General features: G+C 47.1%; 2 protein-coding genes across 5 annotated transcripts; one reads left to right on the top strand and one right to left on the bottom strand.

Annotated features, from left to right (window-relative positions):
• Positions 1 to 6,878: 6,878 nt before the first annotated feature.
• LOC136520650 (putative disease resistance protein RGA1) lies at positions 6,879 to 13,835 on the bottom strand. Of its 4 annotated transcripts, none has more exons than XM_066514238.1 (5): positions 13,716 to 13,835; positions 10,239 to 10,571; positions 9,916 to 10,125; positions 9,590 to 9,767; positions 6,879 to 9,404 (listed from the first exon to the last, which is right to left on the bottom strand). In XM_066514238.1, exon 5 carries the CDS (start codon positions 9,378 to 9,380, stop codon positions 7,164 to 7,166), a length of 2,217 nt encoding a protein of 738 aa, XP_066370335.1. In that variant the 5' UTR covers positions 9,381 to 9,404; positions 9,590 to 9,767; positions 9,916 to 10,125; positions 10,239 to 10,571; positions 13,716 to 13,835; the 3' UTR covers positions 6,879 to 7,163. The 4 variants fall into 4 exon arrangements, with proteins under 4 accessions (XP_066370335.1, XP_066370334.1, XP_066370336.1 ...); XM_066514237.1 differs by having other exon boundaries at positions 9,916 to 10,128; positions 10,239 to 10,575; positions 13,716 to 13,824; XM_066514239.1 differs by having other exon boundaries at positions 9,590 to 9,770; positions 10,239 to 10,575; positions 13,716 to 13,824.
• Positions 13,836 to 14,013: 178 nt separating this feature from the next.
• Positions 14,014 to 15,801, top strand: LOC136524534 (uncharacterized). Its single transcript, XM_066517872.1, has 2 exons — positions 14,014 to 14,037; positions 15,166 to 15,801. Exons 1-2 carry the CDS (start codon positions 14,014 to 14,016, stop codon positions 15,733 to 15,735), a joined length of 594 nt encoding a protein of 197 aa, XP_066373969.1. The 3' UTR covers positions 15,736 to 15,801.
• Positions 15,802 to 17,175: the final 1,374 nt, after the last annotated feature.

The following is a 17,175-nucleotide window of genomic DNA, read 5'->3' as shown; positions in this document are numbered from 1 at the left end:
ACTTCAGCTGACCGATCGAGTTAGTGATGCATCTTTCAGTACGTGCAGTAAAATATACGAGGTGGTGCGCCTTTCCACCACGACAATGGGGGAAAAGACGAGCTGTTTCAAAAGTCTGCACGATAATTCGCGGCTTTGGCATCTCGACGCGTCAGCGCGTGCTTTGTCTGAATTGTTAATTAAAGAACCTCACCTGCCCAAGCATTCGTTCCATCAAAGCTTTTTTTTAGCCAGCAAGAAAACTTGCATCGCGGATCAACGGCCATGAGACGGAGCACATCCAGCACCTCGCATGATCAGGCAAACCAACCTAGACGACTTGAGGGCTGAGGTCGTCTTTGTTTTCCGCGTAGGTGGTGAGAGTAATGATCGACATCAGCCGCCCGGAGTTAGTGGTGCATCTTTCGTGCAGTAAAATGAACGAGTTGGTGTCCCTTTCCACCACGACAGTGGGGAAAAAAGGTGAGCTCTTTGAGAATTCCACACTATAATTCGCTGCTTTGGCATCTGAGGACACGCCACACCACAGAGGTTCAGCCGTTCAGCTGCGCGCACCCAGCCGCCCTGCCGTCCGAGCCTCCGATCCTGAGGAGTGTATGTTCCGATCTGGCTGCCGGTGTTGGACTAGCTAGCGCTGCTGCAGTTGTGCTTCTGAGATAACAGTTGGTGGCTATAACCATTTGCTAAGCCTTAACAGTACTGCGTGTTTTGGTTAGCTAGTAGAAGTACAATACTAATTTCCTCTGATAAAACCCGGCTGCCATCAGGGTCAACATGGTGCTAGGCACGCACGCTCATCAGCTCATGAATGAATACAGCCTATACGTACGTAAGAGTATTACCGAGGAGTAAGCAGATGTTGAGCTCAAAAACGTGGCACGACCTGTATTGTATTTGTGCATCGACGGACGTACGGCGTCCACATCCTCGCCCAGCAACATCAGCCGCCGACATGCCATGCCATGCCAGCCTGATGACCATTATTGACCAACGACACGAATGAAGGCCATGATTGGTGTGCTGCGCCACACCCACAAGCTCGGCCACTGACAAGTAGCTCGGCGGCGAGCCGGCGACAAGGGCAATAAACCACGCATCACCAGGATCACCCAAGCAACACAATCTTAACATGCATGCATGAAGAATAATATTTGAAGCCTGTCATCTAACCAAGCGAAATCAATCATCAGGTCCATAAGCTCAGTACATTTGCTACGTACGTATCCAATTGCACACGGTTGTTCAGCTGACATAGAAATTCAACCATGTACAACGAAATGTGGCACTAAACGTTACATTTCAAGTAGCGGTGTCCAGCTTATTAATTATTTAGATATCACAAAATATATATTTCACGATCACTTTCCACAAGACCACAAACACCGGAAACAACACTAAGGATGCTGCTACAGCCATATATCATACGAATAATACGATGATAGGAAGCGACTGAGAGCTCGCTGCTTCCGTTGGTGCTTATTCGCAGCTCCTTCCTGTCACGGTTCAGGACGTTGCTGGTGCCTCATCGGTTCTGCGCATGCAGTGAGCCAAAAGAGTCGAGTGAGAATCCTCACAAGAAACAGGAGTCGAGTGAGATAAAATTTATAGCAAGATCTTTTGGTTGGTAGAGTAAACAAAATAACCAGTAAATTAAATTGGCCAAGCAGTAAACCAGGGCTGACAGGAATATACCTTTCGAGGAGTATGCCATCAATCCATATCTCAGCTAGCCATCAATCAATATCTCAGCTATGTGGCGGATGAGAAGAAAATCCTCTCCGGAACCCGCGGTGCATCTCCCGCTCAACGCAGGGCAGTCACGAATCACAATTTTCTTAAGAGAAGTGAAATCTTGAATGAAACTTGGCAGCTTCTCCAACCCTTCGCAATCACGAATCCAAATGTATCCTAGAGAGGAAGCAGCAGATTTGAAGCTATCGGGAAATCCCACCAACTTTGGAAGCGAAACGAGCTCAAGCGTACGGAGGCTGTTGGCGCAGGGACAGCCCAGCGCGTGATCGACGACGACGACGACGACGGTGGTGACCACGGCGAGGTTTTAGTAGATGGAACACGAACTCACAGAGATAAGATTTGGTGCTGCCAAGTTGCCGCAGCTTTTCGGTCTCTATTCATGCTCTTTATATATAGATGCAGATACACGCTTGGCCTTGATCTCCAAGCCTCCCCATGCCACACCGCGTACCGTGCGCGACGTCGTTTCACCGCGACGCGCGCCGCGTGCGCAATACTCGCTGTGGCGCGAACCAACTAGACCGACTAGGTTGGATTGTGATCTGGCACGCCACCGATCATGTCCACCCCCTAACCTACTAACTGAAGCAAGATCTTAACCGAAACAAAGATTACAAGCGTGCCTATCAATTTAGCTAACATTTCTCCCCCTAAACTTGATGCACCTTGTCCACGCCGAGCGCTCTCCTCAGCTCCAGGAACCTGGCACGCCCCAAGGCCTTCGTGAAGATGTCTGCCAGCTAGTCTGCCGTGCCGATGTGATCCACCTCCACCTTGCCTTCTTCTATACACTCACGAATGAAGTGAAACTTGGTATCTATATGCTTACTTCGATCGTGGTGTACCGGGTTCTTGCTTAGGGCAATCGCTGACTTGTTATCCATGAGCAACTTCACCGACGCTTCTTTTGTTCCCAGCAAGTCTCCTATCAGTCGACTCAGCCAAACACCCTGACAGGCTGCTGCAGCTGCTGCCACATACTCTGCTTCACATGATGATAAGGCTACTATCTTTTGTTTTTGTGAAGTCCATGTGACAAGGTTACTCCCCAGGAAATACACAACTCCAGTAGTGCTCCTCCTGTCTTGAACATCCCCGGCGAAGTCACTGTCGCTGAACCCGAGCAAAAAGGGTTTCAGTTCAGTGCCTCTGTCATATTTGCAGCCATAACCTATGGTGCCTTTCAAGTACCTTAAAATTTGCTTCACAGCACCCCAATGAGCCTTTGTTGGAGCTTCCATGAACCTGCTAACAACACCCACCGAGAAGGCTAAATCTGGTCTAGTGTTGACAATATATCTCAGGCTTTCTATTATGCTTCTATAGGCTGTTGGCCTCACAACTTCATCCTCCATCCTCTTGCTTAGCTTGAGTCGTGCCTCCATTGGGGTTGCAGTAGGATTACAATTCAGCATCCCTGCATTTTCCAAGATCTTGACAGCATAAGCACTCTGACTCAATGTGATCCCATCATCCCCTTGCTTCACTTCAATACCCAAGTAATAGCTGAGAAGACCCAGATCACTCATGTTGAATTTTCTCATCATCTCTTGCTTGAATTGTCTGATATCACTGACACTCGGCCCAGAGATAACCAAATCATCAACATATACTCCCACAAGCAGGAAAGAACTCTTGTTGCTTCTCCTGTAAACTGCATGCTCCAACTTGCTCCTGACAAAACCAAGAGCTATCAGCTCTTTGTCCAACTTCGAATTCCAGGCTCTAGGAGCCTGTCTCAAACCATATAGTGCTTTTCTCAACTTCAATACTTTATCACCTTTTCCAACAATGAAACCAGGAGGCTGTTTGACATACACATTTTCAGTCAAGTCTCCATTCAAAAAGGCCGACTTTACATCCATGTGGTGAACTTGCCATCCACCCTGAGCTGCTAAAGCCAGTATTACTCTTACTGTTTCAATTCTGGCCACAGGTGCAAATACCTCATCGAAGTCCACTCCTTGCACTTGAGCGTAGCCTTTCGCTACTAGTCTAGCCTTATGCTTGACTACCTTGCCACTAGGGTCTTTCTTGATTTTAAAAATCCACTTGAGGCCTATGGCCTTCTGCTTGTCAGGCAAATCTGAAACATCCCAAGTTTTGTTAGCTTCAATAGCCTTCATCTCGGCCTGCATTGCCTCTCTCCAGCAGGGCTCTGCCATAGCCTCCTCAACCGAGCCTGGTTCTTCTGCTGCTACTAAACACAGCCCGCTGTACTCCTCAACAGGTACTTCATCTGTTGAATCAAGCAAATCAAATACAGTTCTGTACCTCAACGGAGCCCCGTCTGAATCTACTGAACCACCTGATGGGGGCATGGCCCACTGAATCTGTTGTACTGCCGGTGTTGATCCCGATGACCCAGAGGCTGGCGAGTGTGGTGGCGTAGCTACATCACCCACGCTGCCCTGGGATGGAATTGACGCCACAAGAGAGGCCGGAGCACCGCCGTCTGAAGAATCAGTGCCCAACTCTAAATCGTGGTCTGTTGCCGGACCATGAACAGTGTCTGGGAGCTGGACAGAGAATGCGTACGGTGCTGTCACCTCAGTGCCTTGCTCGACGCCATCCTCCCCCCAATTCCATGCCTTCTTTTCATCAAATAGCACATCTCTGGAGATCATCAATCTGTCCTTCGCTGGATAATACACCCGATAACCCTTCGTGCCAGATTCATAACCGAGAAAAACTCCCGGTACCGTTCTATCTGTCAGTTTGGTCAGACTAGGTCCAAGCTTCTTTGCATAAGCCGTGCACCCAAATGTGCGCAAGTGCCTGACCCCCGGTTTCCTGCCAAACCACGCCTCAAACGGCGTCTTGCCATTCAGGCTTTTTGTCGGTGCTCGGTTCAAGAGATACACTGCTGTCTTGACAGCTTCTCCCCAAAATTTGCCAGGCACTTTCATCGTTTTCAGCAGACAACGCGCCATCTCTACGACGGTCTGATTTCGTCGTTCAACCACCCCATTTTGTTGAGGCGTATATGGCGTCGTAGTATTGTGCTTAATGCCTTGATCATTGCAGAAAGTCACAAAGATCCCTGAGTTGAACTCTCCACCACGGTCAGTCCTGAAGGCTTTGAGACGTCGCCCTGATTCCAGCTCGGCTGCAGCCTTGATCTTCTTGAACTGAGCAAAAGCTTCATCTTTTGTTGCCAACAATTCGAGCCACATATACCTGCTGTAGTCATCGACTATCAGCAGGAAGTATGACTTGCCTCCAGGTGTGGGCGGCGCGATCTGCCCACACAGATCTGCGTGGACGAGTTCCAAAGCGACCTCGGCATGATATGTCGTGGCACGAGGGAAGGGTGCTCGGTGCTGCTTCCCAAGTGCACAGCCATCGCACACTTGCTCCACCGCGCGAATCCGTGGTAGTCCCTCCACCATGTCCTTGGAGCCAAGCTCCTGTAAAGACCTGAAATTCAGATGCCCATACCTTGCGTGCCATAGCCACGCAGTTTGTTCCATGCTGGACATCAGACACACGGGGGAGGCCAGCTTGACCTTCATGATGTACAGCCGGTTCCTCCTCTCCGCGCGGATCAGAACGCTGCGCTGCCGATGCGCAGCCTACCGGCGTTCGAATATCTCCATGACGCCGTTGTCGATCTCGACACGGCATCCCGCCTCTTCCAACTACCCAAGGCTAACAATGTTGCACTTCAGAGAAGGAATAAAGTATACCTCTGTAAGTACACGATGTTCATCATGCTTCCCAGCAAGTGCTACTGCACCGATGCCTTGAATTTCCATAGTGGAGCCGTCCCCGAAGCGCACAGCTCCGCGCACGGACTCGTCAAGACTCGCCAACGCCTCTCGACAGCCCGTCATATGATTAGTTGCGCCCGTATCAAGGATCCAGGCTCCCTCGTGGTACTCTACTGGGAATACACGTTCCTGATTCAGGAACACGCTTGGCGCTCCTGTGATCGGTGTTCTCACCACCGAGCAAACCTGTGCAACCAGAAGTGCTCCTGCCTCGACGTCGCCCGCTGCATGGTGTGCGGCATCTTGCTTCTCCTCCTTCATCTTGGTCTTGCACTCTTTTGCAAAGTGCCCATAGATTTTGCAGTTGTTGCACCTGCCTTTACGCCTTGGTGTTCCCATTGATGTGAGCCTCACTCCAGAGTCACGCGTGTCACTGCCACCGCGTGCCCCGGACTTGTCCTTCCGGACATAGCGACCACCGTCCTTCTTCTGGCTCGACGAGGAGGATGAATCTGTCACCATACGACTCTTGTTTCTGACGTTCCACTCCTCCTCTATCATCAGGAGGTTACATGTCTTCTCTGTGACCTTTTCAATGGTAGGCTCGAACCGATCCTCTGCAGCTCTCAAGCGCCCGATCAACTCCTCAACGGTGAGTGTGTCTAGATCACAAAACATCTCGATTGCAACAGCCACTTGATTGTACTTCGTGGGCACGACTCTGAGGAACTTTCTTACCACACGCTTGTCATCGATGCTTTTGTCTCCAAGCCCTTGCAGATCGGTGGCGATCTTGGTGATGTGCATGGCGAAATCCTCGATCGTTTCTCCTGTCTTGAAGTTGATCGACTCAAACTCCGCCAAAAGCTTCTGAGCATTGACCACCTTCACGCGATCTGCTCCGAGGCGCATCGACTTGATGGCCTCCCAAGCCTCCTTCACCGTCTTTTTGTTCAAGAGCGTGGCATGCATCTCGGTCGGCACACCACGAAGCATGGCCCCAAGAGCCAACCTGTCCCGGCGACGCTCAATCCTGTCGTCGGTGACCGCGTCCCAGAGGAACATCGCCTCCAGGTTGCACTGAACGTGCGATGCCCACTCCTGATAATTCGTGCGTGTCAGCATCGGCCAGAGTAGGTTCCCGGCCGCTTGGTTGAACGCCTTCTCCATCGCGTCCTTCTCTCCGCTGGTTGAACCCATCTCCGGTGACTCTCGGCTTCTCCTCTTCTCCGACTCCGGCGGCTCTCACCACCAGCTTCCTCCCCGACACCGCCTCCTCGGCTCCGATACCAGTTGTTGGCGCAGGGACAGCCCAGCGCGTGATCGATGACGACGACGACGATGGTGGTGACCACGGCGAGGTTTTAGTAGATGGAACACGAACTCACAGAGATAAGATTTGGTGCTGCCAAGTTGCCGCAGCTTTTCGGTCTCTATTCATGCTCTTTATATATAGATGCAGATACACGCTTGGCCTTGATCTCCAAGCCTCCCCACGCCACACCGCGTACCTTGCGCGACGTCGTTTCACCGCGACGCGCGCCGCGTGCGCAATACTCGCTGTGGCGCGAACCAACTAGACCGACTAGGTTGGATCGCGATCTGGCACGCCACCGATCACGTCCACCCCCTAACCTACTAACTGAAGCAAGATCTTAACCGAAACAAAGATTACAAGCGTGCCTATCAATTTAGCTAACAGAGGCGGCAAAGCCCGTCAAAGGCTTCCTCTGGTTTCATCAGATCAAGCTCTGCACAATTATGAATAACCAACTTCTGGAGTTCGGAGAGCTGACTCATGGCAGAGGGAAGAGAATGCAACTTTGGACAGTTGAAGATGAATAGGTCTCTGAGGGAAGACAGGCTGCCAAGTCCCTCTGTCAATGATGCTAGCTCAAGGCAGTTGTCCAATTCTAGAACTGACAGGGAAGGCCAACCACAAAACCCATCTTTTAACAAATGTTTCTGCTCTGAAGTCAAGAAGAGAAACGTCAGGTTAACAAGTCCATGCACGTCTCTTGGTAGCTCCACTAGTTGGTCACACATATAAACATGGAGTGTTTGTAGATTCACTAATTTGCATAAAGAATTTGGTAGGTATTTGTTTTCTCTATTCCATTGTAGATCTAGATACCTTAGGTGCCTTAAATTTCCAATCGAACTTGGCAGCTCTTCAAATCCAGCTTCAGAAAAAACTAGGACACGAAGGTGCTTGAAAGTTGAGAAAAGGTCTTCAAGAAAGGCTTTACTCACAATGCCATAATTGTATCTGCTTATAAATGTCCTCGCCCTACAGGCCCTTTTTAGCTGCTTAGGAAATTTCATCTCCATTGAGAAGTCTTGGTTGTCCCACACTAGGTGTCTAATCCTCTCAGAGACATCAAATTTTTCACAACTGACAACTGTATGTTCCTTTTGGGACACTTTTATTGAAAGGTCATGAATAAGATCATGCATTTTACAATGCTCTATAGTAGAGTCAAAAACAATATACTGATCTTGTAAAAGTGATCTTCCTAAAAGTTCATGACAGTATTCTTGGCCAATACTGATAATGTCATTGCTTTCCTTTCCTCCGTCCAACAATCCTAATGCCATCCAGAACCTAACAAGACCTTTTGTAAAAAGATTGTAGTCTTTTGGAAAAGTGGACAAGGAAGCAAAACATGCCCACAGATGGGGTGGTAGTGCATCATAACTTAGTTTTAGTGCTGCCAAAATTCCAACGTTATCTTGCTTCACATTCCATAATTTCAATTCGTTGATGCGATGCCACTCTCCAACATCTCGACTGCTTAACAACTGGGAACCCAATGTCTTTGCAACCAAAGGGACACCATAGCATTTCTCAACAATTGAGTGTCCAATTTTTAACAACTTAGCATCCCTTTTTTCGTCACCTTTGAATGCATATCGGAAAAATACTTCCGTGCACTCTTCTTGTGGTAGCTTTGCTACTTCATATGGCTCCAGTGTCTTCACCACTGATGCAACATTTGAACCACGTGTGGTTACTATAATTACACTTCCATTACGACCACTACATAGAAGGCTTCTCAAGTCTTCCCATTCACTCACTTCTTCATTCCACATATCATCTAGTACAAGAAAATATCTCTTTTCATGTAAAATCCCACGCAACATACACTGTAGCGTCTCAAGGTTTAGTTCTTTGTGGCTTGCACCAGAAGATGATTGTATTATGTCATCCAAGATCTTCTTAAGATCATATACATCAGAGGCACATGCCCATAACTTCATGTCAAATTTGTTGGTAATCTGCACATCATTGTAAATTAGTTTGGCCAATGCAGTCTTCCCAATGCCTCCTAAACCAACAATGGGAAGTATAGACAAAGGACTCGTGGAGTCTGCAGCGGCTAGAATCCTTTCAACTATCTCATCTTTAGCACCATCTCTCCCAATAATGTTTGGTTCAATGATGGAGTGCGTTTCCCTACTACTACTTTTGGTTGCTGGGAAATCAATTAGCTTTTCAGCTAATCCAAACTGTGATTTGTTGGCTGCTATCTCATCAAGATTATCACGGACTTCTTTTATTCTGTGACTCAGTTCGAAGGGAGAAACTAGTAGATGTCGAAGTCGAGCATGGAAACCTTTGTGTACTTCTTGCTCCAGAATTCTGGTAGCCACATCATCCAACACATCATCAATGTTGTATACTGCATCCTTCAAGTTATCAAGCCACTCTTGGAGGGCATGCGAACTAGACTGCTTGTTCTCGGCATCTTGTAGAACAGCACAAATCGATCTCAGTGACCTTTCCAACTTCCCTATTTCTTTCTTGACATTCCAGGCTGACTTGATCTCATTAACTGCCCATTCTGTACCAAAGGATGTGACCTTCTGGAGAACAGAGGTTGCGAAGTGTGATAAAATAGCCTCAGCCATAGCGAGTGTCCAGCAATCTAACCACTGCAAAGCAAAAGAAAAACATCCATCAGGTTGTTACACTTATACAGATTTATATTTTGTTTTGTGCCACAAGACATTCTCTAATCATTGTTGGAATTCAAAAATGCAAAACAAGGTTTCATGTTTTGATAGTTGCAAAAAGGAAGCAGAGTACGTATGAAAGACTAAATACTAGATAGTAGTACCTTGATTTTTGGGAGAGAAATACAGGGCCTATTTGCAGCAGAGTGTAGCAAAGAACTAGAAGTATGAAACAACTAATTGTGTCTTGTCGTCTCCTTTCAGTTATGAGAGCAGCATGCAGCGGTCATGGCTCAAGTATAACTTTGCAGCTGGAGCATCATATTCGTGGTAGCTCCATGTCTTCTGTGTCAAAGCATGCCACAGGGATTAATGGAACTGACTTGATTGCAGAAACATCAGGCAAGCAAGGCACGAAGCAAACGTTGTAATTAAGGTTTGGTTGCCAGAAACAAAAAGGAAAATGATGGTTATACTGTAACGCACGTACCAGGAACCTGGCGATTTAAAGCGCGGTAGTAGTCCTCCCATGGGCGGTCTGAGGAAAGGTTCTTCTCCTTGCCGGAGATGAGGATTGAAATGGCAGGCAAGCAAAGACTTGAGGTCGTCTTTATTTTCTGCCGGACGAGTCAACTGTGATCCAGAGTTAAAAAGGGAGATCCATAACATAGATCTGCCTTGAGCTAACGGAGTTGGAGTCCTGCTTCATACACAGAAAATGAAGATTGAAGAGCAAGGGCGATTAATTAGTTGTCATGAAACCACGCATCAGTAGAGGAAATGAGATTCTGACTGAGGAGCAGGGATGAATACCTGAACAACTTAACCTTCAGATTTCAGTAGTGGAAGTGCTGATGCACAGACCACACCAACCGAGTTCAGCATGTGACACCCCTTGGAATCCGGAGGGAAGGATGACATTAGTTTGGTTTAAACATGTCAGATCCAGCAATACCGAGGCAGGCAAGCATATGTCGGTCTTCGTGAAATAACAGCGTTAGTTTAGTTGACAACCGGATAGAATACTTAATAGCCAACGACGCCGCGATCAACGTGCCCACCGACCAGCCGGACTTGTGCTTCTGAGCGACTGAGCTCGAGACGTTTGGCCTTCCCGCGCGTCCTCATCAGTCGGCCCGTGCGCACCTAGCTAAGTGTGTTTTTTAAGAGAAGACAAAAAAATTTGTCATGATTTTTATTAGACGGAGAAATAATATATGTGTCGGTTTAGTTTTTGAGTAGAAACCGAGCCCAAAAACCAAACAACTGGAAGAGTGGGTCACTCATCCTGCATAACTTCAGACCACAGACCAAACAACTTACAACTTGACGACACTACGTGCTCAACCCTGAGCTAACTTGGTCGAAACGGCCAAACTAGCAACTCAATTGCACTGACATTGAACTAACAACTAAAGCAACTCAGACATCACAACCTAAGAACCAACTAGGAAAACAACTTTCTATGTCAACCAACGTGTACAACTAACAAACTCAAAGGGTTGCTGAGCACCACTCTATAGCTTGAAGCAACTGCTGTGGCTAGACGAGAGTAACAAGGCTGGAAAAGCCTAGTGACGCCTTCAAGAAGGAAATGACGCCAAAGGCGCCGACAAGCTAGCTCATCATGGGAAGATTTTCACATACAATTCTAGCACGGTAAGAGAAGAGGTATAGAGAGGTAAGAGAAGGGGTGTGAAGAGAATGCGGTGTCCTCAGATGTCACTGTCTAAGTTTTCACCCTGACCTCAAGCAATCCACCCTCCTTGGCTCACCAAAACCTCCGCATAGGAAGGATATCTTGAAGAAAAACGCTGATGATGACACACGAGCATCCCACCAACACCAAACGCCAGCACGCGCACGACAGGCGTTCCCGCACCATAGCAAGAAGGCGGGATGCAGAGAGGAGAGGGGGTCGGTTGTAGCATCGAAGGATCAACCCACCGTCCCAGGAAGCCACAGCGTGCGAAGGACAGGAACCGTACCGGCACCCTAAGCTAGCAAGACAAAGCCTCCATGGCCGACATGACCAACATAGGACCTATTAGACAAGGAGCCTCCATGGCCGACACGCCCAACATAGGACCTATCGGACAAGCAGGGCCACCACCACAAGTGTCCGCTAGAGCACGCCCACTAACGAACTGCTACTGCCATTGTCACGACCACACAACGAGAAGACCACAAACATGTATGCATGGTGCCGGGAAAGAGCAACCAAATACGCAGGTAAAAACACAATAGCGAATTAGCGACCCCAGGAAGCGTGTGTGCTTAGCTGAGAGCTCACTGCATCAGTGGCGTACTGCTTCCTTGCCATGATTCAGGATCAGCAAGAGCTTGCCGGGTTCTTAACTCTTCCTATGCAGAAATAGAGTAAGACAAACTAGTACTATTTTTAGTTGGTGCAAGCAAAGAAAATGATGTGAATTTCTATTTAACTGGCAAAAAAAAACTACAGCCAACAATTATACTTTTCCAATCGCACCCCATCAAACCATATCTCAAGGATGTGGATCTAGATATGATAATCCTCCCTGGAACCCACCGCGCATCCTGTGCTCAATGTAGGGGAGTCACAAATGATAATTTTCTTAAGAGAAGTGAAGTCTTGGACTACACTTGGCAACGTCTCCAATCCTTTGCAATTTTCAATGTAAACGTATTCAAGAGAGGATGCAACAGATTTGAAGCTATTTGGAAATCCCACCAACTTTGGAAGAGTGGCAAGATTGAGTGAACCAAGGCAGCACTTTGCTTATGGCTTCTCTAGTTCCATCAGATCAAGCTATGCATAATTATTAATAACTAGCTTCTAGAGTTTGGAGAGTTGTCTCGTGGCAGAGGGAAAAGAAGCCAACTTTGGACATTTGAAGATGATTAGCTCTTTGAGGACAGCCAGGCTGCCAAATCCCTCTATCAATGATGTTAGCTCAAGGCAGCCATTCAGTTGTAGAATTGCTAGGGAAGGCCAACCACAAGACCCATGTTTTAACAAATGTCTCTGCTCTGAAGTCAGGCAGAGCGACATCAGGCTGACAAGTCCATGCACATCTCTTGGTAGCCCCGCTAGTAGGTCGCACATACAAAGGTTTGGGTGTTTGTAGATTCATTAACTTGCATAAAGAATTTGGTTGCCTGCCTTGGTTAAGTATTAACCGAAGTGGTTGCTGGCCCGGCTGTGCTGCCTCGAATAACCGAGGCGGGCAACCAGGCCGCCAGCCTCGGAGCCCCATTTGAAAACGCCTCGCAAAAGTTTTTGTGTAGTAGTGTAGGTATCTGATTTTTCTTATTCCATTGTAGATCTAGGTATCATAGGTGCCTTAAATTTCAAATTGAATTTGGCAGCTCTTCAAATACAACATCAAAGAAAACTAGAACACGAAGGTGCTTGAAAGTTGAGAAAATGTCTTCAAGAAAAACTTTACTCACATGGCCACAGTTGTGTATGCTTATAAATGTCCTCAACCTATAGGCCCTTTTAGTTTGTTAGGAAATTTCACTTCCATTGTGAAGCCTCGCGGTCCCAATTTAGAGACTGCCCAGCACCTCTTCATTGAATGTCCCTATCTCGACGGGTTTGGGTTTTAGTATCTGCTTGGAGTGGTTGTCAGAATATGAACCCAGCCCAGCGAATGGAAGTAGGTTATCTTGAAGCATGGCTATGCCAAGTGGTAATGACCGGGAACAGTATTGTCAGTCACAGCCTGACAATACTGACTCTGTGGTGCATATGGAAGCAGAGGAATGCGAGGATTTTTAGGGACGTACAGGCAGGAAAGCAGAACATGCTTTGTTTGTCGAGATTAAAAACACATGTCAGTTGTGGTCTCTTGCGGGGGGATCTTCCTGAAGCCCCTTTGACGACGAGATCCTAACATATGGGTATGTTAAGCCTTGGGATCGATGGTTTCCGACCGAAGAGAACTGATCGAGCCTGGGCACGCCGCAGCCCCCGCTAGTGGTGCCATGTCGTCTAGTTTAGACTGGAGTATGAAACCACTAGTGGTGCCATGTCGTCTAGTTTAGACTAGGAGAGTAGCATGCAGACGCAGTGGCCAAGGCTCAAGCATAACTTTGTGACCGGAGATCACAAGTTGGCATCATATTCATGGTATAAATGCTCCTTATCTTTTGTTTCACATGCTTGACGGGGAAGGGAACTGAATTGATTGCACAAAAATCAAACAGGCAAGCCACAAAGCAACGTTGTAATTATGGTTGGATCGTCTGAAATAAATAAAAAAAGATTAAAGGAATATCAAGGTTGAACTGTCACGCACATACCAGAGAATTGTTGGCGATTGAGAGCTGCAGTGTAGCAGTACTCTCCTGAGCAGTATGAGGAAACGCAATTCTTGCGGCTTCTTCTTCCTGCCGGAGGTGAGGATTGAAATGCCGATAATGCAAGAGACGACTTGACTACTGGAGGTCGTCTTTGTTTTCGGAGTAGGTGGCACGAGTGATGATCGACTTTTGCCGGCCGAGTCATTGGAGAGTTGGAATACATATTCCGAATAAAATATACGAGCTGCTAAGATCGCCTTTGATTCTTAGTGCTAATGGCGACAAGTTTATTTCTAAAATGGTGACAACTTCAGCAAGCCAGGTCAGCACAGCTGTTGGGACTGATCTTTCAACAAGTATAATATAGGAGGCTGATTGGGCTATGAGCCTATAACTTGTAAGGTATGACGTTACAGGGAAAAAAGAATCATTTCTGCAATATCAGTGGCCTTTCGCCGCTCTAAATGACAAGAAACTCGATGTATAGTTTAATGGTGAGGTAAACATCAGTGATACATCAGCGCGTGCTTAGTCGTCAATCAAGGAGCACAAGGACAGGAGGTAGAGGACGACCAGTAGAGGAGGAACAGAGCAAGGCGAAACTAAGGGGGTGTTTGGTTTAGCTTTTGGCTTCAGCTTCAGCTCCCAAAAGCCCAAAAGCTAACCAAAGGGCACCTGCTGGCCCAATAGCTTTTGGAAAAGCCAGCTTTCACGTAGTTCAATTTTCACAGCTAGGGAGAGGCTGCTTTCACCGGCTGGGGGGGGGGGGGGGGGGTCACTTTCAACAAAATTACCCGCACTGCCATCGGTTATGAAGAAAATGTTTCGTTCTTTTCACTTCTCTTCCCTTCCGCGCGACTCCGAGCCCCTCCGTCCGCAAGTGGCGACGCCTAGGCGGAGCTAGGGTTTGGCGGCGGCGCATCTCGCCGGCCGTGCCCCGGCCTCCTCCAGTGCCGCCCGGTCCTCTCCAGCGCCGTCCCAGTCCTCTCCGCTGCCGAGAATCGCCGGCCCTGCCCCGTCCTGGCCTCTCTAGTCCAGCGCGAACCCCTGCCGCCAGGTGCTCGCCGGCCCTGTCCAGCTCCTCGCCAGCCCCCGGAGTCGCCGGCCACGCCCCGTCCCTCCTCTCTGCTGCGGCACGGGATTGGTCCTCTTCGCTCCTCTCCGCTCTAGTTCGTCCCTGCCCAGCTCGCGAGTGAACCGCGCCTAGCCGCAGCACATAAGGTCGGCGCCCCTTTCAACGGCCTCAGCTTCATTGATCTACGCCTCCAGTGACCGGATCTGCAACGTAGGTACCTCAATCTCCGATAAATGGTTCGATGCTTGTTATTTATTCATGAGTTCAAGAATGGTGGACTGAACACCTTGCTGTAAGAACTAAACTCTCACTATTGATATTCTATTTCATACTTTGATATGGTGTGTCTTGCTAAAAATTTTCACTCAATTTCAGAGATGCGATAACCGTGGGAAAGGACTGAAATGCAACCATGTGAGGTTCAGAAAACAAGGACCGAAGTACTTTGATGATCTTGATCTAATTTTTGGCAAGGCACATGTGACTGGGGCCACTGCATCCTGTCCTGGAGATATATCCTCTGATGAGGCAAGTGATGAGGACGTGGCTGAGGTACCAAACCCTCCATATAATGATAATGCCAAGCTAGCCGCTTTGAAGAAACCAGGGAAAAAGAAACGCAAGAGCTCTTGTACTGAAGACAAAGAAGAGAATAGTCCATTTTTTCGCATGTACAAAAACACATGTTTGAGGATAGAAAGTGCAGCAGACAAGATCTCCTCAAGTGTATCTGCATCATCAGCTCCTCCAACTAATTTTGTCCCCACTATTGGAGAGGCTATGACGATGGTCGAAGAGTGTGGGGTGGAAGAAAGAACTGCTCTAATGCACACTGCCACCATGCTGATCATGAAGTCTGAATTTAGAGAGGTCTTCAGCCATATCAAAACGAATAAAGGAAGGCTAGATGTGATTGAGAGGGAGCATGCTGAAAAGGAGAGCTGAGGCGACAGTGAACCAATTTTTATTTCTATTGCTGTCGTGTGAACCAATTTTACTCTCTATTGTTGTTGTGTGAACCAATTTTAATTTCTATTGTGAGAACTATTAGTTGTATGGCTGTAACAAATAATTTGATTGTGCTGAGACTATTTGCTTGTGCTGAGACTATTTGTGAGATTATTTCTTTGTGTGAGATTATTTCTTTGTGTCAGATTATATCCTTATGTGAGATTATTTTCTTGTGTCAGATTATTTTCTTGTGTTAGATTATATCCTTGTGCATATACTGATGTATCCTAGTTCAATTGAATTAATAAATTTTAATATCCTTTGTAGATGGATGACAACTTGGAAGGTGTAGCCAAAGAAGGACAGAAGGGACTAGTGCTCCTAGCTGAGCTTTCCCAGCATGCTGCTGTTATTGGTCAAATGGGTGCACATTACACTAAGTGTTATTTTGACAAAGGTGAGTACAGGGAAACACCAGAAATTGAAATTCAATGGGTGCTGAGGTGCTTTGCTCGTCCAAGGTACTTCTATAAGATGTTTCGAATGAGTACTGAGGTCTTCACAGCACTACATGAGTTGCTAGTATCTACCTACGGTTTGACCTCCACTAATAATATTTCATCCATTGAGTCATTGGCAATGTTCTTGTGGATTATCGGAGGCCCACAATCATTTTCACAAGCTGAAAATTGCTTCACGTGGTCACTGTGGACAGTTCACACTAAATTTCACGAGGTACTTAAGTGTTTGCGCAAGTTAGCTAAGGACAATATTAAGTCGAGAGATGCTGGTTTTTCTACGGAACATGAAAGAATCAAAGATGAATGTTTCTGGCCTTACTTCAAAGGCGCTATTGAAGCAATAGACGGTTCACATGTTCCAGTGGTTGTGCCAGCCGAGGATATGGTTAATTACACATGCCGTTTTGGATATACATCTCAGAATATGCTAGCTGTTTGTAACTTTGACATGAGGTTTATCTTTGCGGTTGTTGGTTGGCCCGGATGTGCACATGACACACGTATCCTCAATCATGCAATGGCAAATTTTCCTTCATTTACCGTGCCTCCTAAAGGTATAAACATATCCTTACTAAGGTAGCAGTAAAGTACTTGTATTATTATTTGCTTATACTGATTTGATTTTGTAGGATAATATTATCTCGTGGACTCTGGTTTTCCAAACCGAATAGGGTATCTGGCCCCTTTCAAAGGAAGCACATACCATATACTAGAATTTCATAATCGTCCTGGACCACTCCAAGGGAAGTATGAGGTGTTCAATTTCTTGCATTCATCCCTTCGAAATATCATTGAGCGGTCTTTCGAAGTATTGAATGAGAAGTGGCGTATTTTGAAGGGCATACCAAGTTTCTCAACTCGTACTCAGAAGCATATCATCATTGCTTGTTTGGCATTGCATAATTTTATCCGT

This window comes from Miscanthus floridulus, chromosome 18 (assembly GCF_019320115.1).
Source record: "Miscanthus floridulus cultivar M001 chromosome 18, ASM1932011v1, whole genome shotgun sequence".
NCBI classification, from domain to species: domain Eukaryota; kingdom Viridiplantae; phylum Streptophyta; class Magnoliopsida; order Poales; family Poaceae; genus Miscanthus; species Miscanthus floridulus.
This window is presented reverse-complemented; position numbering and strand designations above follow the sequence as displayed.